At 42.8% G+C, this 26,531-nt stretch overlaps 1 protein-coding gene across 4 annotated transcripts in view; it reads left to right on the top strand.

The window, feature by feature from the left end:
* LOC138815263 (N-acetyllactosaminide beta-1,3-N-acetylglucosaminyltransferase 2) overlaps nt 1-26,531 on the top strand; it is a 180,307-nt gene that overhangs the window by 131,427 nt on the left and 22,349 nt on the right. For all 4 annotated transcript variants that reach the window (XR_011368236.1, XR_011368238.1, XR_011368237.1 and 1 more), the window contains one exon: nt 3,886-3,959. Coding sequence is in view for 1 of the 4 variants with exons in the window: in XM_070004556.1 (XP_069860657.1) it covers nt 3,886-3,959 (74 nt within the window). In the remaining 3 variants the exon portion in view is untranslated. The remainder of the gene's footprint in view (nt 1-3,885; nt 3,960-26,531) is intronic.

Here is a 26,531-nt window from a genome sequence, read left to right as displayed (position 1 = left end):
TTTCTTTGGAGGCGGAGACCCTCCTGTAGGTACATTTCTAATAGGACTATTATGCAGCCAGAAATCCTCTTCACCTCTAAGCTGTTACCACATCTGCAGCTTCTTATCCTTTTTAATTTCATTCACAACAAGTAAACTGGAAATTTTCTTTAATGTCAGCAAATGGAGACAGGCTCAGGCTCCCCAGGCATCTTCTCTCAGAACAGGTCTGTGTTCTCGTAGGGCTGTGTTAAGAGGAGAGTGGTGTGCATGCTGATGTCATTGCTTTTGAAAGAAAGGGGAGGAGGTTTCCAGGAATCAGGGTATCGCCACTTTTCTACTCTAATTTGAACATAGCCAGATCTATCATGGCACCAGTGGGTGGTTTTATTTATTTATTTATTTATTTATTTAATCATTGTGATCATATTATAATGAGCCCACACTCAGGCTCACTTGACATGTGAATATTACATATGGACCAAATTGAACCAGTCTGAAGCTCCCACAGTTGGCGATGAAGAATATATGCTAATTTAATGGTGGTCAGCTGGGAGAATTTGCTTAACAGCAAATAGCATCTGAACAACAGGACAACAGAATACCAGTAATTCCAGGTTTAGGCTAGGGGCAAAGCCAACAATCACAAACACACTAATAAACAAAACACAGACTAAGAATAGGTAAAACAATTACATTCAACCAGAATGCACTTGCAGCCACTGTAGACCAGATAACCATGAACAGGCCCATAAGGAAATGTTATTATGTTGCCTCTAAACAAGATTCTGGAAGCTGGAATAAACCAGACTCCCAGAGGGACTATTTCACCCTGAAAGGCAAATGAGAGAGAGAATTTATTTCCCTGAATGAAAGAGACAAGGCTTACTCACCCAGAGACCAGAGACATTTTGTTCCCAAAGCAGGTTCTTTTAGCAAACATGAAGTTACTTTTAAGCAGAGGCAGGGAAGCAGGTTCAGATGCTGAGCTTTCTAGACTAGCATCAGTCTTTATAGCATTGTTTGCTCTTTTCAGCATTTAGTAATATCTTTGTTATATGCTGGGTGCTGGTGGCTCACACCTGTTATCCCAGCTACTCAGGAGGCTGAGATCTGAGGATCTCGGTTCAGAGCTAGCCCAGGCAGGAAAATCTGTGAAACTCTTGTCTCCAATTAACCACCAGAAAACTGGAAGCAGTGGCTCAAGTGGTAGAGTGCTTGCCTTGAGCTGAAGAGCTGAGGGACAGCGCCCAGGCCCAGAGTTCAAGCCCCACAACCGACACACACACACACACACACAAAGTAATATCTTTGTTGTGCTTTATAACATCAGCCCACCACTGATAGAAATGAAATACAAAGTAGGTCCCTAACAAGCAGCTGGCAAAACACTAAAATAATAATCAAGAGATGCTACCAAAAATACCAAATACAAATGGAACAAATATTGAGGCACTGGCTATTTTTGCTCTTTCTTATTATTTCTCTCTCTCCCTCCCTCCATCCCTCTCTCTCTCTCTCTCTCTCTCTTTCTCTCTCTCTTTAATAAAGAGGACATGAAGACTAATCACTAACTGACATGTGGCAATGTCCAACCTTTCAAATACCAGGAAAATAAATATTAAAACTACAACAGGCACAAAGCAGACAAGCAAGATATAATTGTTAAAAATTTACAATCACTGGACACTGGTGGCTCACACTTATAATCCTAGCTACTCAGGAGGTTAAGATCTAAGGATCATGGTTCAAAGCCAGCCCTGGCAGGAAAGTCTGTGACACTCTTATCCAATAATCTATCAAATAAAAAGTTGGAAGTGGAGCTTTGACTCAGTGATAGAGCACTAGCTTTGAGCAAAAGACACTCAAGGACAGCATCCAGGCCCTGAGTTCAAACCCAAGGACTGGCACATGTGTGTATATGCGCGCGCGCACACACACACACACACACACACACACACACACACACACACACTCACAGCCCATATTATTAAGGAATCCTTATTTCATTTAATCATTTTCAACTAGCCAAGTCTAGTATTAGGGTCATAATTTCTGCTGCACTTTTATACTCAGCTATGTAAAAACACATTTTCTCATGCTTTTGGTCTCAACTGTTCTTAATAATTTTGTTTAATCAGTTTAATGTTTTATGTTTGTCTTTTTTTTTTTTTTTTGGTCAGTTGTGGGGCTTCAACTCAGGGCCTGGGTGCTATCCCTGAGTTTTTCTGCTCAAGGCTAGTGCTCTACCACTTTGAGCCATAGCAACGCTTCTGGTTTTTTGGTGGTTAATTGGAGTCTCACAGCCTTTCCTGCCCAGGCTGGCTTCTAATGGGGATGCTCAGATCACAGCCTCCTGTGTAGCTAGGATTATAGAGGTGAGCCACCAGTGCCTGATGTCTTTTAACAATGACTTCGACCCACTAGTTGGATATGACAGTTGCATTTTGGTCCATTATCTTTGCTTTATTCTTGTTGTTTTTTTTTTTTTAGTGATGATTTGGGAAGCTTGCCTTTTTGTTCTAGTAGTTATCCTTATAGCCCAGCTTTTTTTTTTTTTTAAGCTTTTTCTGAAAAAATGTAAAAGCAAAACTCTCTCACAACATAATAATGAAGATTTTATTGTATTTCTTAATTTGCAAGAAAACTAGATGACTCTTATGACTGGTTCAAAATAAAAAGTGAAAAGAACACAAATTTGAATGAAATTGAAGAAATAAGCAATTTGAATGGAGGTAAACTGGTTTTTCCACCAGGGAAAGGAAGTCAAAGGGAAACTGCCAGATAATTAAACCTAGCAGTGCTTCAATTTACCAAATAGTTCACAGACCAAGAACAGTGGCAGAATCAAAGTAGCTGGAAGACTGTGTTGTAGATAATAAGGAGGTCCCATCCAATTAAAACATTTCTTTCTCTAGTCTTTATTTATTTAGTCAGTGCTAGGGATGGAGCCCTCACACTCAGCAGCTGTGTTACCACTTCACCACAGCCCAGCTCCTTCTCTCTATACTGTCACTATTAGTTACATAATAATGAATGGTAATACCCACTATCTTCTATTTCCTTTTTTCATATGTTTTTTATTGTAAAAATACTGTACAGAGGGGTAACAGTTACATGAGTAAGGTAAAGAGTACATTTCCTAGTAAGCAGTTACCTCCTCCTTTGTTTTTCCCCTACCATCCCTTCCCTCCCACCTCCCCAACTCCTCCCTCACCCCACCCCCAAGTTGTAAAGTTCATTTTCAACACAGTGTCTTGTACATCTCATTGTTACAATGGGTCAACCTACATTCTTATTTCAGCATGTTGTTATTTCCCTTCCCCTCCCCAAATTAGAAAAATGTATATACAAGATGCAGAGCATAGGCATCAAGTACGGTGAAAACAGGGGTTATACCATGGGGGAAGAACGTACAAGAGAAACAAAAAAATCGCATAGTACATTTTAAATATGCTAAAAACAATAGCAAGCAAGAAAAAAATACTTGTGTCCCTATCTTGAGGTTCATTTCACTTAACATCATCTTACGTGGTCATATGTACATAGCTTTTGACCTTTTCTTCTTGTCCTAGACTTATACTAGTTGTTACAAATAAGGGCAGCCATGGGACCTATGTTTCTTTGGGCCTGGCTTATTTCACTTAATATAATTTTTTGCAAGTCTTTCCATTTCCTAACAAATGGGGCCATGTCATTCTTTCTGATGGAGGCATAGAATTCCATTGTGTAAACATACCACATTTTCTTGATCCATTCATCTACTGAGGGGCATCTGGGTTGGTTCCATATCTTAGCTATGGTAAATAATGCTGCAATAAACATAGTTGTGCTGGTAGCTTTAGTATAGCCTTGTTCTACAATCTTCTGTTTATTTAAACATACTTTTCAATTTATTTATTTCAGCTCATCCTGATATCCCTGGGACTTTTCTGCCTTCCACACAGACACCTCTCAGTGCATAGAAGACCAGCGCATTGGTACCCTAATTTTCTACTATAAGCAATGATGGAATTGTTATAATTTTTAAAGTTTTTCCTTTATGAGAAAGCTTTTTTTTTTGTAAAGGGTTTCATTGTATGGCCTAGTCTAGCCTCAATTTTTGGGAATTAAATTCCAGTTAGTCAAGCATTTTACCACTGAGCTACACTCGCAGCTTAATTTAGTTAAGCAAAGTTCCACCAAGATTGGGCTTATTTATATAGAGGTGGCAACTAGAGCCATCTCTGTGTAAACATATGTAAATATTCCCAAAATAGATTGAATACAGAATAACATGTGTAATGTATTGCCACTATGAAGAAAATAGAAAAGAAAAAGAAAAAAATTGTACTTGATGTGTGTGTGTGTGTGTGTGTGTGTGTGTGTGCGCGTGCGTGTGTATGTGTGTGTGTGATTGGAAAAACAGAAGGAACTGCCAGGGAATGAACAGGTGGATGGGAGAGAAACATGTCACCATGTATTTAGTGACCTTGTCAATCTACTATCTAATTTTTTTCTTTGTTGTTCCTGTTTTCTTTGCTTTTTGTCTTGCTTGTTATGTGTCTACTATCTATTTAAAAATACTCTAAAGTTAATGTAGAAAAATATTTATTGCTTTGGAAAAGGTAGATACATAATTGAATAGACAGTATGATCACCTTTCTTTCTTTCTTTTTTCTTTCTTCCTTCCTTCCTTTCTTTCTTCCTTTCTTTCTTCCTTTTTTTTTTTTTTTTTTGGGTCCGGTTGTGGGGCCTGAACTCTGGGCCTGGGCACTGTCCCTCAGCTCTTCAGCTCAAGGCTAGCGCTCTACCACTTGAGTCACAGCGCCACTTCCGGCTTTTTTTCTTTTTGCTTATATGGTGCTGAGGAATCGAACCCAGGGCCTCAGGCTTGCAAGGCAAGCGCTCTACCACTGAGCCACCTTCCCAGCCCCTCTTTCTTTCTTTCTTTCTTTCTTTCTTTCTTTCTTTCTTTCTTTCTTTCTTTCTTTCTTTCTTTCTTTCTTTCTTTCTTTCTTTCTTTCTTTCTTTCTCCTTTTTTCCTTCCTTCCTTCTTTCTTTCCTTCCTTCCTTTTTTTTTTTCTTTTCCAATTGTGAACTCAGGCTCTGGGCATTATTGCTGAGGTTTTCTGTTCAAGGCTAGTGCTTCTACCACTTTGAGCCATGGCTCCACTTCTGTTTTTCTGGTGGTTAATCAGAGACATGAGTCACCAACTTTCCTGACCAAGCTGGCTGCAAATCATGATCCTCAGATCTCAACCTCCTAAGTAGCTAGGATTACCAGGGGTGAGCCACCAGTATCTGGCTGAGTATGATCACTTTTTTTTTTTTTTTGGCCAGTCCTGGGACTTGTATTCAGGGCCCAGGCATTGTCCCTGAGCTTCTTTTGTTCAAGCACTCTACCACTAAGCCACATTCTCAGGCCTATGATCACTTTTTAAGCTCCCAAACCACACAAGTTTTTTTTAAAAAGAAAGGAAAAAAAGCTATGTGTAAAAAACATTTTCTGGGCTGGGAAGGTGGCTCAGTGGTAGAGTGCTTGCCTTGCATGCATGAGGCCCTGGGTTTGATTCCTCAGTACCACATAAGCAGAAAAAAGCCGGAAGGGAAGTGTGCTATGGCTCATGTGGTAGAGCGCTAGCCTTGAGTTGAAGAGCTGAGGGACAGCGCCCAGGCCAGAGTTCAGGCCCCACAACTGACAAAAAAAATTTTTTTTCCAAGGGAGGAAATTAAATACATAAATGCACATGAGCACCTGCATGTGTTCACATATACAAACATACTAAGCTTACTTTGGTTAGAATTATAGCTCTCTTTTTTTACTTTTTAAGCATATAAGCCATACTCACTATTTTTATAATAAAATGAAAAAAAATAGAGACCTAAGAAGCCTAGTTTTCTCTGGAACATCTCCATCTTTATCCTGCTAAGGTGACAGATTTTGTTTCTCTAGCTTCCTTCTTTTACTAAATAAAATCCTCTCATTATTCCAAAGGCCAGCCACTGAGGCTTCACAGTCCGCTCAGCTGCCTCATGAGATAGGCTTGGACTGAGGGCATTACCCCTAGAGTTGGGCAGCTCTGGATGTCTTGCAAACTCTGTTGATAGTCTACTATGTGATGGGCACTACGCTAGGCTGTATAGGGGACAGGAGACCAGCAGACAGGATCTTGCACACAAGGCCTGCCTGATGTGAATTGACAGGACACATGCATAGAGCAGTCTGTCCCTAATACGTATGGGACTATAATATCAATAGAATTTCACACATCGCATACATACTTTTTTTTTTGTCAGTTGTGAGACTTGAACTCAGGATCTGGAGCTCTTTGGTTCAAGGCTAGCACTCTACCACTTTTAGGCACAGCTCCACTTCGGAGTTTTGAATGGTTAAATGAAGATAAGAGTCTCACTGACTTTCCTGAATGGACTGGCTTCAAATTTTGATTCTCAGATTTCAACTTCCTGAGTAGCTGGGATTACTAATGTGAGCTGTCAGCACCCAGCTTCACATGGATAAATATTTAAAAGCTGTAACTCAAGTTGACAAATTGCTGACTAAAATATTCTGTGCTTTTCCTTTAGTAGATATAACTTCACGATGACTGGAAAAAGCCAGGTTTGTCTCTAAAACTCTGTCTTTGAGTTCTTGGATTCCTGTGTTGAATATGGCCATGGCCAACCCCCGTAATTCTTATCTCTTTATATTTACATACTATGTAGTCCCCTTCTTGTGAGTTTGAGCAGGTCCCCTGAGTTCCTTCTAACCAATGACAAGTGGAAAAGGTCATCATTAGATTAGAGAAGAGAGTGACTTCTCTCTTGCTTCCAGGGGCCTAGAGGTTATACATACTCAGTGTCACTAGAAGGACAATGTTGCCCTTGGAGGATGGATCTCATGCAGTTGTGGGAAAAGTTCAGGCCTATTTCTGCAGGTAGTTACAGGGTTCCCAGTTCCTAGAAAAGAAGCTTCATGTTCTTGGCCCCCTCCCATGTCTCTAGGATAGGGCTAAAGTGAGGTAGAACAAGGTCCCCTAAGGCCAAGTTCCAAGGCCCTGAGCAACCCTTCTTTTCCTCAAGGTCAACACTATAGGGTTCAGGATGCTGGCTGGAAGGTCAAGTGAGTAGATTAGACCAGGGCTTTTCCTGGGGAGGGTGTGAAGTAGAGTATACCCCAGGGGAATCCTCAGAGGGAGATGTGGGTTAAGCAGTACCATCAAAGTGTTCTGTAACCCTCTTAGAGAGCAGGGTCAGGAAGGTCTCATAGGTAACATCAAAATAAGAATGGGCTAGGTTCTGGTGGCTCACACTTATAGTCCTAGCTACTGAGAAGGCAAAGTTCTGAGAATCAAGGTTCAAAGCCAGCCCAGGCAAGAAAGTGCATGCATGAAATTCTTATCTCTAATTAATTACCAAAAAGCTGGAAGTGAAGCTATGACTCAAGAATGCCAGCTTTGAGTGAAAAGCTAAGGGACAGTGCCTAGGCCCTGAGTTTAAGCCTCTGTGTGTGTGTGTATGTGTGTGTGTCTGTCTGTCTTTGTCTATACACCTGTCTGTCTCTCTCACAGCCCCTCCCCCGCATGTACCTGTGTCATACATTTGTGAGAACTGGTGAATGATAAATACCTGGGAAGTGTTTAGAGTATATTGACTGATATTAAGGGAATATTGTCTCAGAGCAGGTGAAGGGTGAAATTCAGAGGAAGTTGGGAGCTGGTCGCTGAGTTGCTAGGATACTTGTTTGCTTAATAGACATTCATGGAAACTGTCAGACTTGAATCTAATGCATACCATCCTTCCTCAGACCTCCTGACAGCACTGTGGCCCTGCAGGAGGTGCTACTGAGTGTGGAGCTGGACACTGTGGAGCCTGCAGTGAGCAGTGAGTGCCACCAGGCAAGGGTCCTTAAGCCAGGCCTCTGTTGCCTTATCTGGAAAACAAAGAATACTAGTGACCCTCTAAGTGCGGGCCACGGAGTGAGACCTGCCGTACACCAGGAACATGATGGCAAAGTCTCAGGTCTGCCCACACTCCTAGAATAGGGCCGTGCAAATCTATGGCTCTGATTGCTTTCTCCCTGAGTGTTTGGTGTGCAATAGTTGGGAATCACTAGGGTGGCTGTTCTCAAGCGGAGCAGCTCCCAGTTTCTGGGCATCTGTGGGCCTCTGGAGGAACAGTGTTCCCTGTCTCACCCATTAGAGTTTAGAGACTACTGGGCTGAGGGCAGGGCCTGCTTTAGTGTTTGTAAGAGTCCATTATAAAATGAAATGGCAGGATGCCTGTTCACAAAGCAAGAGAAAGCTTTCTTCCCCTCTCCCTCATGACCTGCCATTTCTTCTTCTTCCTCCTCCTCCTCCTCCTCCTCCTCCTCCTCCTCCTCCTCCTCCTCCTCCTCCTCCTCCTCCTCCTCCTCCTCCTCCTCCTCCTCCTCCTCCTCCTCCTCCTCCTCCTCCTCCTCCTCCTCCTCCTCCTCCTCCTCTTCTTCTTCTTCTTCTTCTTCTTCTTCTTCTTCTTCTTCTTCTTCTTCTTCTTCTCTTTTTTTAAGTGCTTCTTCTTATCACTCCTCTTTTAGGCACAGAGATGTTGGCAAAGTGAATAATGAATTCAGATCCTCAAAGGCTTCTGGGACCTTCCCTGGGTGAGCATCCAACCCCTGCTGAGGACATAAGTCACCCACGGAGACCCCTGAGCCCTAGCTAGAACAAAGGGGCTTGCCCCAGGAAGAGGGCAGCGCGGCTGGCAGAGGCGGGTATGCAGGTGCTGAGTGACTGCGTTTCTTCCACGCCAGCCTCAGCCTGCACCTGAACTGTGCTCCACATGACGGCATGTTTCTGCATTATCTCTTGACAAGCAGGAGGGGGGCAAGTCGGCAAGACTAACCCAATTACCATCACCACCCAGAGCTCTGTCTGCTCCCTGGTGACAAGGTGAACACAAGGGCATTCCAATTTGGGAATATGGTGTTTCAGGACCAGTGAGCTCCCAGCACAGAAAGTATATTCTTGCTCTAGCATCTTAGGATATTTTTGCTTCGTGACAAATGGTGGCTGTCACTCCTTGGCTGTGTCAATTAGGGTGACATGAAGGGAGCCATGAAGGGGATTGGACTCCCCACATCTCCATAGCTGGACCTGAATATTCCAGCCGCAGAGGAGATGCGCACCATCATTCTATGATTCTTCTACATTTTCTAAGTTTTCATGTTTTTACCTTTAAGACTTTGATCCACATTGAATTTATTTTTGCATATGGCATCAGGTAGGCATTCAATTTTAGGTTTTTTTTTTTTCTGCATGAGTATCCAGTTGTCCTAGCGCTATGTACTTCATGGTTCAAAGCTCAGCTCAGCTGCCTGGGGCCAGGATGGGGGGAGGCAGCCATAACTCGGGTTGTCAGGGTCAGGCAAGTTCATGGTCAGGGGCTGAGTGCCAGCACCTTCTTACATTTTGCCTTCTGCTACAGCTTTCCTCTTCTGGGAGTCCAATGCCTGCTCAGAAGTTTCTTCTTGTCACTGATAGTCCACAGCACACAGGAGATTTGTTTTCTCCTGCCCAGGAGGCTCCTAACAGAAGAGTCTGTGAAGGAGGAGCAGCAGCCTTGAAATCTATCAATTTGAGCTATGGAAGGTGGGGTGCCTGGGGTTCGATGGCCTGAGAGGGGCATCTGAGAGTAGGTGCAGAGGTGCTGTTAAAGGCTTGCATGAGGGGGGAGGAGGGGTTTGCCCTCAGCCATCATGAATAGGAATGAGGCCTGCGGGGTCTGGTACCTGCACTCTGTCTTCTCCATACAATGTAGGAGATAGGTGGGGATACCCAAGAAAGTTTTAAGCTACTCCTAGACATGGAGTCTGATCCTAGTAGAAGTAAATTTTTCTTCTTTGAACCCCATTTCCTGGGGTTCAAAATATTATTTTATATGATCAGATGCACACAGGCATTGTGCCTTTATGTTTCTCTCCCAGGTATCCTCTTTGTTTCCTCATCCTCCTCATCCTCCTCATCCTCCTCATCCTCCTCATCCTCCTCATCCTCCTCGTGTTCCTCCTCCCCCTTTTTTGGCTGAGGCTTGAACTCAGAGAACTGGGCACTGCCCCTGAGCCTCTTTTTCCTCAAGGCTACTTCTCTACCACCTGAGCCACAGCACCACTTCCATTTTTTTTTTTCTGAGTAGTTTATTGGAAATAACTCTCACAGACTTTTCTGCCCAGACTGGCATTAAACCACATCCTCAGATCTCAGCCACCTGAGTAGCTAGGATTACAGGCATGAGCCACCTGCACCTGTCCCTTTAAATTCTTCTAATTGCATATGGGAGAAAGTCCCCATCTCACGCTTTCTGATCTCTTTTTAGCCCTTAGGGACTGGCCTCAGGCTTTGGCACCTTGGAGAGCTCTGGTATCTGGCTAGATGTTTAATCATATTGTTTTTCTTTCATTTTGTGTGTGTGTGTGTGTGTGTGTGTGTGTGTGTGTGTGTGTGTGTGTGTGTGTGTGTGTGTGTGTGTGTGTGTTACCTTCTGAAGTAACCTTCAGCAAGGCCAGATTCATTGCCCACCTTCCTGTGAATATAACTGACTTCACACTCATTTCTGACTTGGGTGTCTGATATGGGACAGGGGTGGATTTGATGACCGTGTCCACCAGTCATGGTGCAATACGGATCAGGTAGCTACCACTCAGTAGCACACGGTCACAATCCCTGCCTTCCTGGAGGTGGCAGTCTATGCAGAAGGCAGGGGTGAGGGGGTGTGACAGCATTGCAGCTGGCTTCGGAGGAGGGGCAGGGAATAGGTTTGAACAGAGGCATTTGACAAGGAGACAAGAAGTAGAGAAGAGCAGCCCAGGAGTACAGTGCACTGTTCTGAGACAGGAAGGTCAGACTGTGTTCCACTGAGAGGTGGCCTTCAGGTGCCTGGAGAAGACACCAAAGAGTAGGCATTAGGGTCTGGACAGGCGCATATCCTAAAGGAGCTCCTAGGACAACAGTTCTAACTCAAGGCAATTCTGTCTCCCAGGGACATTTCACTGGGTTGTTGTGTATGTGTGTGTGCATGTGCACTCATATGCATCTATGTATATGAGTATGTGTCTGTTTGCATGTTGGGGCTGCTCCAAAGAAACTGCTAAATGTTCTGCAATGGCCAGGACAGTCCCTAGAACTGTGCTTCTAGGTGGCTCATGTCTCTAATCCTAGCTACTCAGAAGGCAGAGATATGAGGATTGTGGTTCAAAGCCAGCCTGGGCAGAAAAGTCCAGGAGGTTCTCACCTCCAATTAACAAGCAAAAAATTGGAAGTAGAGGTGAGGCTCAAGTGGTAGAGCACCAGCCTTATATGAAAAAGCCAAATAAGAAAGGCCCTGAGTTCAAGCCCCAGTATCAGCTTAAAAAAAAAATCGTGCTGGGTGCTGGTGGCTCACACCTGTAATCCTAGCTACCCAGGAGCTGTGATCTAAGGATCGCAGTTCAAAGCCAGCCTGGACAAGAAAGTCAGTGAGACTCTTATCTCCAATAAGAAAACCAGAAGTGGTGCTGTGGCTCAAGTGGTAGAGTGCTCGCTTTGAGCTGAAGAGCTCAGGGACAGCACCCAGGCCCCATGACCAACACACACACACACACACACACACACACACACACACACACACAGATAAACACACACACACACACAAATAAACACACACACACACACACACACACACACACACAAATAAAAATAAAAATTGACCCAAAATGTCATGAGGCTGAAGTTGAGAAGCACTTTTCTAGAACCACTTTAAGGCCTTTGTTCATATTCTAAAGCCCAGTGGAAGTTGTGGATGGGTTTATGTAGGAGAGTGGCATGATCAGATTTATGTTTTATAAGAACCAATCTGGCTGCTCAGAGGAAATTCTGAGATCTGAGCTTTCAGGTCAGAGCCATTTATTTAGAGTTTCTGGACCCAGTCTTCAGTTTGGAGTCAGGAAATTCTTTGATAATATGTTAAAAATTTGGACCTTTTCCCCAGGAAAAAGAATGCTCAAGTACAAAATATGTAGCTTATCGTCTTTGCAGAAGCATTTATCTGGGTAAAGCCCACCTACGTGTATTTCTCAGGTTAAAATCTCAGCCTTGTGCCTGGATGCTGATGGCTTATTTCTGAATTCCTAGCTATACCGGAGGTGAGATCTGAGGGACGTGGTTTGAAGCTAGCCTGGGCAGGAAAGTCTATGACACTCTTAACTCCAGTTAACCACCCAGACTGGAAAGAAAGAAAAGAAAAAAAGGAAAGACAGAAAGACAGGCAGAAAGACAGGCAGAAAGACAGAAAGAAAAAAGAAAGAAAGAAAGAAAGAAAGTAAGAAAGAAAGAAGAGAGAGAGAAAGGAGAGAGAAAGAGAGAGAGAAAGAAAAAGAAAAAAGAGAAAAAGAGAGAAAGGAAGGAAGGAAGGGAGGGAAAGAGGGAGGGAGAAAGGAAGAAAGAAAGAAATAGAGAAAGAGAATGAAAGAAAGAAAAAGGGGCTGGGAAGGTGGCTCAGTGGTAGAGTGCTTGCCTTGTATGCATGAGGCCCTGGGTTCCATTCCTCAGCACTACATAAGCAAAAAAAGCTGGAAGTGGTGCTGTGGCTCACGTGGTATAGTGCTAGCCTTAAGCTGAGGAGCTGAGGGACAGCGCCCAGGCCCCACAACTGACCAAAAAACAAACAAACAAACAAAAAACAAAAAAAACTTTCCTCATTTGGGCTGGGAAGGCAGCTCAGCGGTAGAGTGCGTGCCTAGCATGCCTAAAGCCCTGGGTTCAATTCCTTGGTACCACATAAATAGAAAAAAGCGGAAGAGGCACTGTGGCTTAAGTGGTAGAGTGTTAGCTTTGAGCAAAAAGAAGCATTAGGGGCAGTGCTCAGGCCTTGAGTTCAAGCCCCAGGACTGGCAAAATGAAAGAAAGGAGAGAAAGGAAGAAAGGAAGAAAGAAAGAAAGGAAGAAAGAAAGAAAGGAAGAAAGAAAGAAAGAAAGAAAGAAAGAAAGAAAGAAAGAAAGAAAGAAAGAGAAAGAAAGAGAGAAAGGAAGAAAGAGAGAAAGGAAGAAAGAAAGAGGAAGAGGAAGAAAGAGAGAGAAAGGAAGGAAGGAAAGAAAGAAAGAAAGGAGAGAAAGAAAGGAGAGAAAGAAAGAAAGAAAGAGAAACAAAGAAAGAGAGAGAAAGAAAGAAAGAGGAAGAGGAAGAAAGAAAGAGAAAGGAAGGAAAGAAAGGAGAAAAAGAAAGAAAGAAAGAAAGAATGAAAGAACGAAAGAAAGAAAGAAAGAAAGAAAGAAAGAAAGAAAGAAAGAAAGAAAGAAAGAATGAATGAATTGAAGGCAAGCAAGCAAACAGGCAGGAAGGCAGGGAAGGAAGGAAGGAAGGCAGGCAGCCAGAAGTGGAGGTGTGTCTCAAGTGGTAGAGTGCAAGCCGTAAGTGAAAAAGGTAAGGGACAAGTGTTCAACCCTGAATTCAAGTCCCAGTACCTGCACAACAAACAACAACAAAACCCTTCAGTCCTGTAAGATTAGGGTAGCCCAAGTATGAATACTCTCCCAAGTATGAATACATTCCTTTGCTACAGTGACTAATGTTAAAAATATTCTGAGGTTCAATTTGGTGTTCCTTAAGATGGAAGAACCAGTTACATTCAAGAGGTGCTGCTTTGCCCTTCTTGCCCCAGGCTCTTGCCACCAACAAATTTAAGAGGGCAAAGGGGTCAAACCTAGCTTTTCTCATGGTTCTATTTTTGTGACTCAGTTCTTATGGAATAGAGAGTCCAGGTGATTGGGATTTCCAGAGAAGTCAGGGCCAATGCTTACTAGAAACACAGAAAGGAAGCATGCTCTTGGAAGACTGAAACTCCAAAACCTGGAGCTCTGTAAAGTGACTTCATTGTATTCTCAGGACAACTCAGCATGTGGGGGATTCCTACTGAATCCCCCTTCTACCGGACTCATCTCCAGACTCACAATGTTCTGTGCCTCAGAGGAGATAGGTAGTGGTCTCCATTTTCTTTCTGGGGAGATTAAACTCTAAGGGGACATAGACAAGAAGGAGGGCAAACACCTTCTCTGAGTTTAGAATCTACTAAATCCCTTGAGGTCATGATTTCTGATCAAACAAAGGAAAGTATTTCAGAGTCAACTTCAAAATGGTTTCCCTTCTGTTCTAGAGTGCAGTCCTCTGGGCTGCTGACACTGGGTCAGGAACTATAATCCAGGTAGAGGAGCATGAAGGTGTGTTCAGCTTGGGGAGCTTGGAAGGTATTCCAGCCGGGGCTGGGTGTATGGATGGAGACTTTAGGGAAAGGTCTGAGTGGAGACATTTGGGAGTTAAAACATAAAGATACATCTGCTCATGTAAAATAATATTTATCGACATGAACTCCAGGAAGTGGGAACAAGAGGGTTTTTTTTGTCTGTTTGCTTTTTTGGGTCTTGTTTATTTGCTAATATGCCTTTGGGGCACAGAAATGGAGGCACAAAGGGTGAACAAATGCAGCAGTGGCTCTCTCTAGACACTGTGGTGAAAATGAACTGTACAACTTGTAGATGGGGTGGGAGGGAAAAACTGGGAGAGAGTGAGGGAAGGAGGGACATTGTCCAAAAAGAATGTGCTCTTTACCTGACTTATTACATAACTGCAATTCCTTTGTAGATCACCTTCATGATAATTAATGAAATAGCTAGGTGCTGGTGGCTCATGCCTATAATTCTATCTACTCAGGAGGCTGAGATCTGAGGATGGTGGGTTCAAGGCCAGCTGGGGCAGAAAAGTCCCCATGAGATTCTTTTCTCCAATTCACCACTCAAAAACACAGAGTCTCACAGTACATGTTTGCTGAGAACAGATTTCTTTGAACTTAGGGATAGGATAGGATAGCACTCTACTAAGGAGTGCTGGGAATCTGGCTTAGTGTTAGAGTGCTTGCCTAGCAGGCATGAAGCCCTGGGTTCAATTCCTCAGTACCACATACACAGAAAAAACTAGAAGTGACACTGTGGGTCAAGTGGTACAGTGCTAGCCTTGAGCCTTCAGGGATAGTGCTTAGACCCTGAGTTCAAGCCTCATTTAGGAATGAGGAAGGAAAATGATAGAACTATAAGAACTAGAAGAAAAAGGTGATAAGTCTTAATTTTACTTGTAAATATAATCAGAAACATTAGGCAAATGACAGGTGATGTGTGTCAGTCCATCTACAGCAGGGACTCTCTGATGGTCTGGGAAAAGCAGGTTAATTAGGGTAGAGGAGGCAGAAATCTTATTCAGGCAGGCTGAGGAGTGAGGGAGCTGGGAGAATGGCTCCCATAAAAAGGACTAGACATCACCAAACAAGATTTGAAAGTGAGCAAGGCATAGCTGGCTGTCAGCTCTGCAGTGAGCTAAGAGACAACTGGGATGGTGTGGTGCAAGGAACATAGTCATCTCACTATTTGTTCATAATCTACTTTCACTGAGTGAAGAAAATCACATTATGAACAGGAAGCACTGCGAAGATGTACCTTTAGTGTGGAAATGTTAGCATACGTTAAGGGGAGGTGGAGTAATACGAGGTCAGGAGTAAGATATCCCTTCGACTTATCTAAATGGGTGTGACACCTTGGCCTCTCTGGATAGTTAGCATTAATATTAGATGTATCTAGAGAGAAAAGAGGAAATGGACAAACTGCCACAGATGATTCTCGAACTTAAACTCTGAATATGGTTTGTAATGTTGGAGTCGAAATAGCTTATTGAAAATGGATTGATTTCCTGTATGTTTTCACAAGTAGTTTTCTGTGTGTTTTAGTGCGAATAGTTCTGCCAGAAATAGTGACTATAGACAATATTTTCCAGCCATGATCCCAGGCTGTGCTGTTGGCAGGGCCACCCTCATGCTGTGTTTCCCTGTGCTCCACATGCGCCGAGGCCTCCCACCTGCCTCTACTACTGTGTTACCATGACAACCTGTCTAGTGATTCTGTCCCTTGGAGATCTGTGATCCCAAGGCCCTATGGTAGAGCCTATAGGCTATAGGCAAGCCTGCACTGGGGTTTATTTTATTGGCACTAAAGGAAAGTTTTTCCCATTAAAGAACAAAAGAAAAGTAGTAAGAGATACATTTATTGACAACTGTTTGAAGCTAATGCTGGACTCTCTTAAAAGTTAGAGGATGACTTTGGACACCATCTGGCTTTTGGGGAGCATTGTGTGTAATGTGTTAATATGAGCGGTGGCACCTGCGGTTGAAAGCGTTTCTGATAAACAACCCGATGTCTTTCAATAGGTAAATGGTTAACCAAACGGTACTTCCCAGCATGGTGTGCTACTCAGCAATTAAAAGAAACGAAACTAGCCCCTAACAACCTGGATAGATAGAAAGAAAATTAGGTTGAGTGGAGGGAAAAAAATCCCTAAGGGTTGTATTATTTCACATATCTATCATTCTGTTTTTCATTTTATATCAAAATCAGAGAAAATCAGGTGAAGGGGGTGGGGGCTAGGCAGGAGGAGCAACTGAAAGCGCACCGTGAGGGTCCTGTGATGGTGTCGTTCTGTTTTGACTGTGTTGTGTCCATTTTGGTTGCGATGCTATGTGGTTTTTTTGATCTTGATGTGTTAGGTGGTACTGGGGATTGGGTCTAGGGCCTCCTGTATGCCGAGGATGACTCCTATAACTCCACTGGAGCTCAAACCCTGTAGGAAAGATTTTCTCAAGCCACCACTCTCCTCCTGTTGTCCCCCTACTTGCTATTCTGCCCATGGTGGCTGAGCTAGTGTCCTTGTAGAGACACATTTTCTGTAAGGAAGGCTAGAAAGACCCAGCAACAAATTTCAGGAAGTACAAGTCTAATGCACTTAGTCTTATAAATCCAGCTGCCCTCATGTTCTCAGAAAAAGCCTGGTTTCCCACTAAACTACAGGAAGAGAAGTAATAAAAGATAAATTTCCTGCTAACAAATTGGGGACAATCAGCTAGAAGAAGAGGAACAATAAGATATGAATCTGATAACAAACATTATATGCCCAGCTGCATTTCCTTGGAGGATGGAGTGACAAACTTGCTCACATGGCTGTGAGCTGAGGACAGTCACAGGCCCCTTGATGGGGGTCCAGCACAGCACAGCCGGCCTCCTGATGTGCTTGCTTTTTTGATGAATAATATAGCTAGTTCTGGGCTTCCTCAAACATTTAAAGGCAGCTATGACTCATTTTGATGACCTTGGAGGCCATCTGGCTTCCTTAGGAGTGTGGGTCACTATGTGAAGTTGTTGGTTATGTGGTGACATTAGGAGATGAGGTTTTCTGCCACAGCTGTGTGAAACCAACCCCCATCTTGGGAATGTCATCTCTGAGTCCTGACATCTTGTGTTCACTGTCACAGCACCTTAAACCGGACCTTCTGCTCTGAATCTGTCTCCTCATAACACCTGAGGTTGAGTGACTTCCTGACTCTTAGCATGCCTCTTACAAAGGAAGCTTGAGAGAGGAGAGGAATGGAGAGGGAGAGGGAGAGAGAAAAGAGAGGAAGGACGGATAAAGGAGGGAAAAGAAACAATTAGGCGGAGCTCCAGTGGCCCATGCCTGTAATCCTAGCTACTCAGGAGGTTGAGATCTGAGGATCATGGTTCAAAGCCAGCCAGGGCAGACAAATCAATTTTTTCATCCTCAAGTAGCTAGCAAAAATCCAGAAGTAGAAGCATGGTTTAAGAGCACCAATCATGAGTGGAAAAAGCTAAGCAAAGAGCTTAAGGCCCTGAGTTCTAGTCCCAGTACTAGCATCAAGTGGTGTGTATGTGTGTGACAGAGAGACAGAGAGACAGAGACAGACAGAGACAGAGACAGAGACAGAGACAGAAAGAGACTTTATCTGGAAGTGGGATCTATATACAAGTAGTTAAAGTGAAGTAGCTAAGGTAACTTTAACCCAAATGACTAACATCTTTATAAGAAGGGGCAATTTGAACCCAGACATGCTCAGAGGAAAGGCTAGGTGACAAGGCACAGGGAAAATACAATATGAAGACTCGACTTGTATTGCCACGGCCGGAGAACATCTGGGCCTGCTGGAAACCCACAGGCTAGGAAGGAGCCTTCCAGGGGAACACGGCCCTGCCAACACCTTGATCTCGTACTTCCAGGCTCTGTAACTGGGATACAGTAACTTTCTGTTGTTCTAAGTCCATATGACTTGTAGTACTTTGTTATGGTAGCCCTAGGAAATGAATACACCCAGATTCTTTCCTTCAGAATTTATTTTGACTTGTCTTATGGTTGGATAGATTTCATTCATAACTTGTTTTTCTAGAATGGTTTCTGGTTCTCTTATTCCCTGGAGTTACATATGCCTGAGAATGTATGATCTTTATATTTGAAAGATGTTTTTATATGTACAAAGTCTTTGTGTCATGTTTTCTTTTCTTCAGAACTGTTTAGATGTTGGCCTTCTGTCTTCTGACTTTTCTCTCTCTACATGAAAATCTATGTGAGATTTTCCTTATTCTTGGCATTTCCTAACTTGTGTAGGATATGTCTCAGTATTGAATATTTATGACAACTTTTCTTGAAATGTATATTCCCTTTTTAGCCAGCAGATTTGAGAGTTCTTTTTGTTTTTGTTTTGGCTTTTCTGGTCCTGGGACTTGAACTCAGGGCCTGAGCTCTGTCCCTGGGCTTCCTTTGCTCAAGGCTAGCTCTGTACTACTGGCTTTTTGGTGCTTAACTGGAGCTAAGAATCTCAGGGTGTTTCCTGCCTGGGCTGGCTTCCAATGGAGATCCTCAAATCTCAGCCTCCTGAGTAGCTAGGATTACTGGGGGTAAACCACTAGTGCTCAGCTTTGAGAGTTGTTTTGTGTTTTCATTTCAGGGTGTGTGTGTATGTGTTAGGGCTTGAATTCAGGGCCTGGGTGCTGTCCCTCAGTGTTTTTGCTCAAGGCTAATGTCCTGCCACTTTGAAGTACAGTTCCATTTCTGGACTTTTTCTGGTTAATTGGCAATAAGAGTCTCCTGGACTTTCCTGTCTGGGCTGGTTTTGAACCACCATCCTTAGATCTCAGCTTTCTGAATGAATAGGTAGGATTACAGGTGTGAGCCACCAGCACCCTGCTCATCCTTGAATTTTTGTGTCTTTTCTTTGGGATCATTTTCTAGAAAGGGTATTGCCTGAAATTTGAGAATATAGAGTTTATCTGAACATTTTTTCTATTTCCTTAGGTAATTCACCTTGAGGGTTGTTTTTCTTGGTTTTTTTTGTTGGTCTGGCGCCTGAACTCTGGGCCTGGGTGTTGTCCCTCAGCTCTTCAGCTCAAGGCTAGTGCTCTACCACAGCACCACTTCCAGCTTTTTCTGCTTATGTGGTGCTGAGGAATCAAACCCAGGGCCTCATGCATGCGAGGCAAGCACTCTACCACTGAGCCACCTTCCCAGCCCGAGTGTTTATTTTTTAATGGACCTTTTTCATATGTTTTCTTCCTCTGTAATTTCGACACAAATCCAGATGGCCCTTTTTGGTTCTTTCTTTTTTTTTTTGGTCGGTCGTGGGGCTTGAACTCTGGGCCTGGGTGCTGTCCCTCAGCTCTTCAGCTCAAGGTGAGCGCTCTACCACTTGAGCTACAGCGCCACTTCCGGTTTTCTGGTGGTTTATTGGAGATAGGAGTCTCACGGTCTCTCCTGCCCGGGCTGGCTTTGAACCGCATCCTCAGATCTCAGCCTCCTGAGTAGCTAGGATTACAGGCGTGAGCCACCAGCACCCGGCTTTGGTTCTTTCTTGAGTGGGGTCCACGATGGACTGCACAGCTGTATAAGGAGTAGAGAAGGAAGTGAAGAGATTGATGGGAATCTGGGGTCCTTCTGCCTCAACAGGCTTTCTTGTCTCAAACACCCTTACAGCTGCTCTCCCTGCCCCCACCCTTGGGCATCACCTCTTCACTATTTGGTGTTTAGGAAGTCCCTACATACGGTCTGGTGGTCTCCACTCTCTTGTTCTGTGCCCACCATCTGCACTAGCTCCTCCTTTTTTTTTTTTGTCTTTTGTGCTGGTACTTGGGCTTGAACTCTAGGCCAGGGTGTTGTCCCTTAGCTTTCTCACTTGAAGCAGGTACTCTACTACTTGAACCACAGCCCAACTTCCCACTTTTTGGTAGTTATTTAGAAGGTGAGAGTTTCACAGACTTTCTCGTCTGGGTTGGCTTTGAACCATGATCCTTAGATCTCAGCCTCCTGAGCAACTAGGATTACAGGCATGAACCATCAGCACCCGGCTCCCTCTCCCTTTTTGGAGATAAGGTGAGCAACGCAGTTCCTTCGGCCTCCTCTGCTACTGCAGTGCCAGCTGCTCTTCATGGGAGCCACCCCTCCCGCCATGGGCCTGTGCCATGATTTGTTCTAGACCAAGTCAAAGCATCAACAGCCAAACTTCTACCACAGAAGGTGCAGAGACCAGGTCCTGTCCTGGATCCAGGGAGGCCCTTGGCATTTTTCTTTCCTTTTCCAGTCCCCACCCCATAATATCCAGCAGCTTTCCTTCATGGATTCTGGTTGGTACAGTGGCAGTCTTTGCACCATGGAAAAGGAAGACCTTCCCTCTGTATTTTTCAATTGTTTAACTATGTTTGGTGCTTTTCATAACAAAAGAAGGAAATAAGTATTTTAACAGGAAGTTTTGGTTTGGAAAGCTCAGTGGCATTATAATAAACTATTTCAAGCCTGGGAAGATTTACTTTTGTTACACTTATGCATGCATATACTATAAATTATAACTAGGAATGTGATTTTTTCCTATTGTTTATATCCTGTTTCTCCTAACTTAGGTGTTTTTGTGCTGAGGATCAACCCACGCTAATCAAGTCCTTTACCATGAGGTATATCACCAGCCCCTTAGTTTGCAGTGTCCTTGCTTATGTCATAAACAGAATTTCTTTGGTTCTGTTTGCTTACTTTCAAAATAATATCTTTATTATCTATGTGTCAGTGTGTGTGTGTGTGTGTGTGTGTGTGTACACGTGCACGCATGTGTACACATGCATACATGCTAGTGCCATACTGGGGCTTGAACTCAGGGCCTTGTGCTCTTACTTGGTTTTTGCCCTCAAGGCTGCCACTCTACAACTTGAACCACAGCTCCACTTCCAGCTTTCTGCTGGCTAATTGGGAATAAGAGTCTCTCAGATTTGTCTGTCAGGGCTGGCTTCAAATTGCAATCCTCAGATTTCAGCCTCCTGAACAGCTAGGAAGGATTATAGACATGGGCTATCAGGGCTCAGCTTTTTATTATTATTTTTAATTATAAAATCAACTGCTCATTATACAACAATAGTATACATTCAAATGAAAAAGCAGTGAAAGAATCAAATTCCTCATCTATTTTTAACTGCTACAGTTTGTGTGATCATTCTTTGAGACATTTTCTATATATATACACAATACCCTTGTAAATTGAGGGACTTGGATCATATGTGCTGTTTTGGAAAGTTCTATCATGTAGTTTTGTGTTAATGCATTACCAATGAAAGGAATTCAAAGAGGCAGACATGGTCTCCCCTATCCTCCCTCCATCTGCTCCCCCTCTCCTGAGAAAACAAGTTGTCTCAGACTTTCAAACCATTTTCTACTCATTTACATAAAAATTGTACATCATACATACATAGAAACATACAGATTTAAAAAAGCATAAATTATATCACGCAGTATGATTAAATTCTCACGCTAATAAATTTGGTTCCTAATATGAATGGGATCTCTCTCTCTCTCTCTCTCTCTCTCTCTCTCTCTCTCTCTCTCTCTCTCTCTCTCCTGGGGCTTGAACTCAGGCCCTAAGCACTGTCCCTGATCTTTTTTCATGCTCAAGGCCAGGGCTCTACCACTTGAGCCACAACTCTACTTTTGTTCCTCACCCCCACCCTGTCCTACCCGTACTGGCTTTGAACCATGATTCTCAGATCTCAGCCTAGTTAGGATTACAGGCGTGAGCCACTGGCGCCTGGCTGGAATCCCATTTTTAGTTAAAATTTCTAATTGGAGCTGGATACTGGTGACTCATGCCAGTAATCCTAGCTACTCAGGAGACTGAGATCTAAGTATCAAGGTTCAAAGCCAGCCAAGGTCAATATAGAGACCCTTATCTTCAAATTAACTAGCTAGAGGTCATGATTGGAAGTATGGCTCAAGTGGTAGAGCATCAGTCTCGAGGGAGCATTGGTTGTGTTAGACTGAGCAAGGACATGAGGCTCTGAGTTCAAGCCCCAGTACTGGCACAAAAAGAAAAGAAAAAAAATCATGAAATTAGACAAACTTTTGCTTCTTTGAAGACACTATTACAAAAGAAAAAGCTAAAGACTATGAGAAACTATATATGAAAAGCTCTTAAAACTTAATAAGTAACAGAACAAAGGATGGAAGACCTAAACATAATTTACCAGAGCAGCTGTGTGGATATAAACACATTAAAAGAAGAACATCATTAGGCACTAAGAGAATTTAATAAAACAGATATCAATATACACTATCAGAATGGCTGATATTTAAAAAGATGGAATAGACTAGTGTTGACAGGGTATCAAGAAACAGGAACCTCACAGTTGCTAGTGGAAATGAAAAAGAAAACAAATTCTTAGGAAAACTGTTTTTGTTTGTTTGGTTTTTTTTTTTTTTTGCTGGTCCTGGGGCTTGATCTTTGGGCCTAGGCTCTGTCTCTGAGTCTCTTTGTACTCCAGGTTAGCGCTCTATCACTTGAGCTACAGTGCCACTTCTGGCTTTTTCTGAGTAGTTTATTGGAGATAAGAGTCTCAGAAACTTTCTTGGCTGGGCTGGCTTTGAACCATGATCCTTAGATCTCAGCCTCCTAAGTAGCTAGGATTATAGGCATGAGCCACTGGTGCCCAACTGACAGTTTCTTTAAAAGATAAACTTATGTCTACCATATGACTTAGTCATTCCACTTCTAGGGGTTTACCCAACAGAAATGAAAGTATATCTTCAAATAAAAACTTATACATCAATGTTCATTTCAGCTTTACTTATAATAGTCTTAAATGAACAGGAATCCAAATGTCCATAACAAATTAATAAACAAATACGCATATCTACACCATGAAACACTACCCAGCTTTGAAAAAGGAATGGTACACACTACAGTATTGATTGATTTGTGTGAAAGAAGCAAAGAATACATATTACATGATTCCACTTGTATAAAAAGTTATAAAAATTACCAACTGATCTTTAGTGACAAATCACTGTTGCATGAGGATGGGTAGAAAGGAGGAATCACAAGGGTCCAAAGGAAACTTGAGGAGTGGTAAATAGATGCATTATTTGACAGTAGTTATTGTTTCACGTATATACACATACGTCAAAACTCACCGGTCTGTGTAATCTGTTCTGTGTGAACTATATAATATAGCCCAACTATATAGTTGTGCTATGAAAAAGGGAATGAAAAGAATCCCTTAGAACTTTGTGGAAAGTCTTCTGGGTCCTTCCCCTAGTGTTTCTGATTCAGTAGATCTGAGTAGGGACAAAGACTGACCTTTCTCAGACACTTCAGGGGCTGTAGATGTTGGCTGTTCATACTGTGAGCTCCACTGGTGTACAAGATGTGGCAAACAGCTCTAAAGCTCTTCAGCGTTCCATCTGCCTTGTATTCCAAAACTTGACTTACTAGAAAGGAATCTATATAATATGGAGGCAGGATCCACTTCCACTCCTGAAGCAGGTAGGGCACATCTACCTTTTCCTGTCCTCTCCCCTCTTCAGATAATTAGTAACCTTTTATGTGCCTCTTTTTGGATAAGCATTGTGAGTGTCTATGTAGCAGAAGAGGCCTGGGGAGCCCAGCTCAGTGGTAGCCTCATGACCAAATGGACTCAGTATGGTCATGGAAGCTGTGTCCCGTGGTGGGCCTTGGGGTTGCTCCTCAGGCATAGCTATGGTTGAGATTTCTTACCTTGGCTCCTTTTTTCTCCCTGGTTCTGCTGCTGATCCTATGAGCTGCTGAGGGGATGCTGGTTATGGGATGATTTATGTCTCTCAGAAATTCATACATGGAAGTCTGAACTCTTAGTAGTTAATAGTGTGAGTTTAGCTGGAAATAGCATTATTGTGAAGATAATAAAGATGATGCCATACTGGAAGAGAGTAGACTACTACATCTCATATAAGATGTAGATAATGACTGTAGATACTGTAGTAATGACTATAATGACAGTTGTTACTATTAAAAGTGAAAATTTGGGGAGCATAGGAATGGAGGAAGGAAGGGCAAGCAAATGCAATTGTTGTACTTAAATGTACACCAAGAAAATGAACTACGTAACTTGTGAGTAGGGATGGGAGGAGAAAAGTAGGGGGAAACAAAGGAAGTGATGATATTGACCAAGAAGCACTGTCCTCATAACCTGACTTACGGAATCGTAACCACTTTGTACAACTACTTAATAGTAACAACAACAAAAAATTTTATAAAACAGGAAAATTTGGACACAGACATACACACAAAGATGAATGGGAAGATCTACAAGCTAAAGAGAGTTGCAGATTTTTCACAAGTTACCAGAAGCTAGTGAAACTGCTGATTTTCTTTCATTGTCCTGAAAAAGATCACCTTGAGGGCAGATATTCTATAGGTGTAAATAGGATGGGGTTTTGAGTGTGGCCCTGGGCAAAAATGTATGACCTTAACTGAAAAATAGGGAAAACAAAAAGGCTTTCTCTCCCCACACACACTTTGGAGGTATGGCTTGAGTGATAGAAGACTTGCCTAGCAAGTAGAGGCCTTGAATTCATACTTCCTTCCCCACAAAAAAAGAAACCATTTGTGTGTGTGTGTGTGTGTGTGTGTGTGTGTGTGTGTGTGTATGTGTGTGTGCATGCGCACATGCGTGTGTGTGCACATGCTGGTACTAGGACTTCAGAGCCTCACATTCTCACTTAGCCTTTTCTGCTCACAATTGCACCCTACCACTTGAGCCATACTTCCAGTTCTGGCTTTTGCTGGTTAACTGAACGTGAGAGTCTTATGAATTTGTCTTCCTGGGCTTGCTTTGATCCTCAATCCTTGGATGTCAGCCTCCTGAGTAGCTAGGATTATAGGTGAGAGCTGTCTATACATGGCTTCCTGACTTAACCCTCATCTTGGGCTTCTAGCTTTCATAACTTTGAAACAATAAATTTTTGTTGCTCAAGCCAGTTTGAGTACTTTGTTAGGGTTGTCTAGAAAACTAACACAATACCTTAAGTAAACTTCTTTTTTTGTTTCATTTCCGTTATTAAAAACTAAGGACCATGGCTAATACAAGCTCCTAGAAGATGCTGACAATGACTAGCAGAATTATGTACAAATACGTATGCAAGAAAAGTGACAGGAAATGAACTAGAATGAACAATCATTGGGACTAGGGGAGTAAGAAGTCTACTAGATGGAACATACAGGTGAGCCAGGTTCTGATCAGGGAAGACATCTGTCTGAATGATGGAGAATAGGTAGAAGAGGGGAAGAGGCTTTTTCAAGCCAAGCCAAGCCAAGTGCAATGGGCCAAATGCGGGAAGAGCTCCATACTTTTCCAGTGTTTCCTTGGGAAGTAATAGATCATGACAGTGGAGTGAGTCCTCATGAATTGAATTACTGTCTGCTGGAAAGGGTTTAAGGGCTTTTTTACTTTCTTTTTGACGTCTGAGGATACAATGAGAAGTAAAGCTGTCTGCAACCTAGAAGAAGGCCTGATTAAGATTCTGAGTGCCAGCATCTTGATCTTGTACTTCTAGCCTCCAGAAATAGGGAAAGCAAGTATCTGTTAACCACCCAGTCTACGGGCCTTTGTTAGAGCAGACAATGGGTAGGTGCAACTGCTGGGGATCCAGGAAGCTGCTGGCACAGAGATGGATAGAGACCTCCAGCCACTGCAGGCTAAGGGCAGGAAGGTTTGCTGCAGACAGACTTGCCTGTGGCTGAGACCTCCTCCTGGCTGTCACTTCAAGTGCTGGGGTAAAGGTGAGACTGGTGATACAGTTCTTCCTGTTTTGTTCCTATTTTTAAATGGCAGTGCATCTACTTTGTACAAAGGTAAAGCCCCTGTTTTAAGTAGCTCTGAATTTTATTATTGTAATGTATTTCTATTCCTCTTCCTTCAGTGTGAAATGGCTGTTCTGGCATCTGTTGAAATGATCACATTGTTAGCATCCAGTGATGTGGTGATATTTTATTATTAATGATTATCGTTATGTTAAAACCTGTCATTGTTTTTTAGATAGAGCCTCTTCGTTCATGATTTCATGCATCCCATAGTATATTAGTGAAGTCTGTTTGATGTATATTTTAATGTAAGAGCTGAGAGTAGTTTATATGCACAGGTGAGGATTCCTTAGAATGCTTGTTTTCAGTCCTTTTCATTGTTACTGTCCTAGCCAGCCTTTTTAGAACGTCCATTTAATTCCACAGATATAATGTATCTCTCTATGTTTGCTGTATGTGCATTTTCTCTTTTCATATATAAAAAGTGAGATTTTTTTTAGCCTCTTCAAGAGCCAAATTTGACTCCGTGGGAGAGTTTTATACCCATCCCCTCGAGAATGCATGATCTAGAATATTGTTTATTTGTATTACTATA

This window comes from Dipodomys merriami, unplaced genomic scaffold (assembly GCF_024711535.1).
Source record: "Dipodomys merriami isolate MVZ:Mamm:240054 unplaced genomic scaffold, mDipMer1.0.p SCAF_63, whole genome shotgun sequence".
NCBI lineage: Eukaryota > Metazoa > Chordata > Mammalia > Rodentia > Heteromyidae > Dipodomys > Dipodomys merriami.
This window is presented reverse-complemented; position numbering and strand designations above follow the sequence as displayed.